A 1,317-nucleotide genomic window follows, 5' to 3' on the forward strand; every position below is an offset into this window, starting at 1 on the left:
TGTGCTTACCACTCAGCTCCACTAGCGATAACAGAGACGATAAAACAACAGTGTTATGCTCGCGGAGAGAACAGTAGTAATGGACTACTCGTTCAGCCACATCCAGCACAATCATCTGCCAATGATTACGTACATTCACAGGAATGATGCAATACAAACTGGCATCATGTGAAGACATGACCTGAGCGGCAAACTCTGCAGATATCTCGTGGTGTATGGCTGCGCTTACTGCTGAGCAGCTCATCACGCTCACACCCGCACCATCGGGATAGCGCTGCAGAACGATTTGTTCAATCATGAGGTCCATCAACGTGTCCGTCCAGCACTGAGGTGCCGGGATCGAATGGTAGTCCTGCGGCCAGACACACCATTGCCCGATCCGGCAGATCATCTGCTGAGCAGCTGTGTCTGCTCGAACTGGACCCGTTGCAGAGATCTCCTCAGCTCCTATAGCAGTTGCGGTGCTGGGTTCACCTAGGATGGTACGTGATTCGGCTGGCACCTCCTCTTCTTCGGCTTCATGAACCTCCTCTTCGTCCAACCCGTCTCGCCTCTGCGTTGGTGCCACGTATTGCCGAACCCGTTTACCAAACTTAAACTGACTATAGTCGCCTGCTACACGTATTTCGCCGACTTGTTTGCTCAAGGCCTCGATTTGAGCGGCCGTACCCGTATTTTGCATAATGTTCTCGTTGGCGTGCCGGCGGCGATGCAATCCGACGGCTCTTTTCGACACGCCTACGTAATCGCAAAGATCGCAACGAACTCCATGCAAATCTTCGCTCTCTCCCAACTTCCGGGTTATCTCCCACCGGCTAACACAGCTGCGAACGTGGGTGTTCACAACTCGGAGGGGATACCGGTGATCTGCCGGCAAGAAAATCCGTATTACAATTGCGACACCCCGTAATGGCCACTGGGAACGCTGTGACCAATTGGGGGACTCCCCATGAAAATGACCAAGTCCACCGTTTGGGGGCCGCAAATTTGACGGTCTGGGTCCTCACGGGCCGTGTACGGGTTTCTCGCATCCCCCAGGGGGCAAAACCACCCGCCCTGGGGCGATTGGGGAAAAGTTGCCCCGAACAACCCCCCTGGTCCCCCGGTTTCCTTTGTAAAACTTTCCAGGGCCGGGGCAATTTTTTTCCCTCCCAAAACAACGGGCAAAACCCCAAAAACACGTTTTTTTCCTTAACCCCCCCCAAAATCCAATGGGGTTTTTTGGGGGGGGACGGAATATTTGATACCTCCCCCCCCCCCTCTTGAAAAGGGTTGGGGAACCTGGGGCCACTCCCCAAGGGGGGGGGTTTTTTTTTT

General features: G+C 54.1%; 1 protein-coding gene across 1 annotated transcript; it reads left to right on the forward strand.

Moving 5' to 3' along the window:
- Window positions 1-608: 608 nt before the first annotated feature.
- Tsp_15238 (putative methyltransferase small) lies at window positions 609-910 on the forward strand (the record flags this gene model as incomplete). Its single annotated transcript, XM_003366966.1, has 1 exon — window positions 609-910. A coding segment is annotated over one exon (302 nt), but the record flags the coding sequence as incomplete, so codon positions are not given.
- Window positions 911-1,317: the final 407 nt, after the last annotated feature.

This window comes from Trichinella spiralis (assembly GCF_000181795.1).
Source record: "Trichinella spiralis strain ISS 195 chromosome Unknown Scfld5101, whole genome shotgun sequence".
Classification (NCBI taxonomy): Eukaryota; Metazoa; Nematoda; class Enoplea; order Trichinellida; family Trichinellidae; genus Trichinella; species Trichinella spiralis.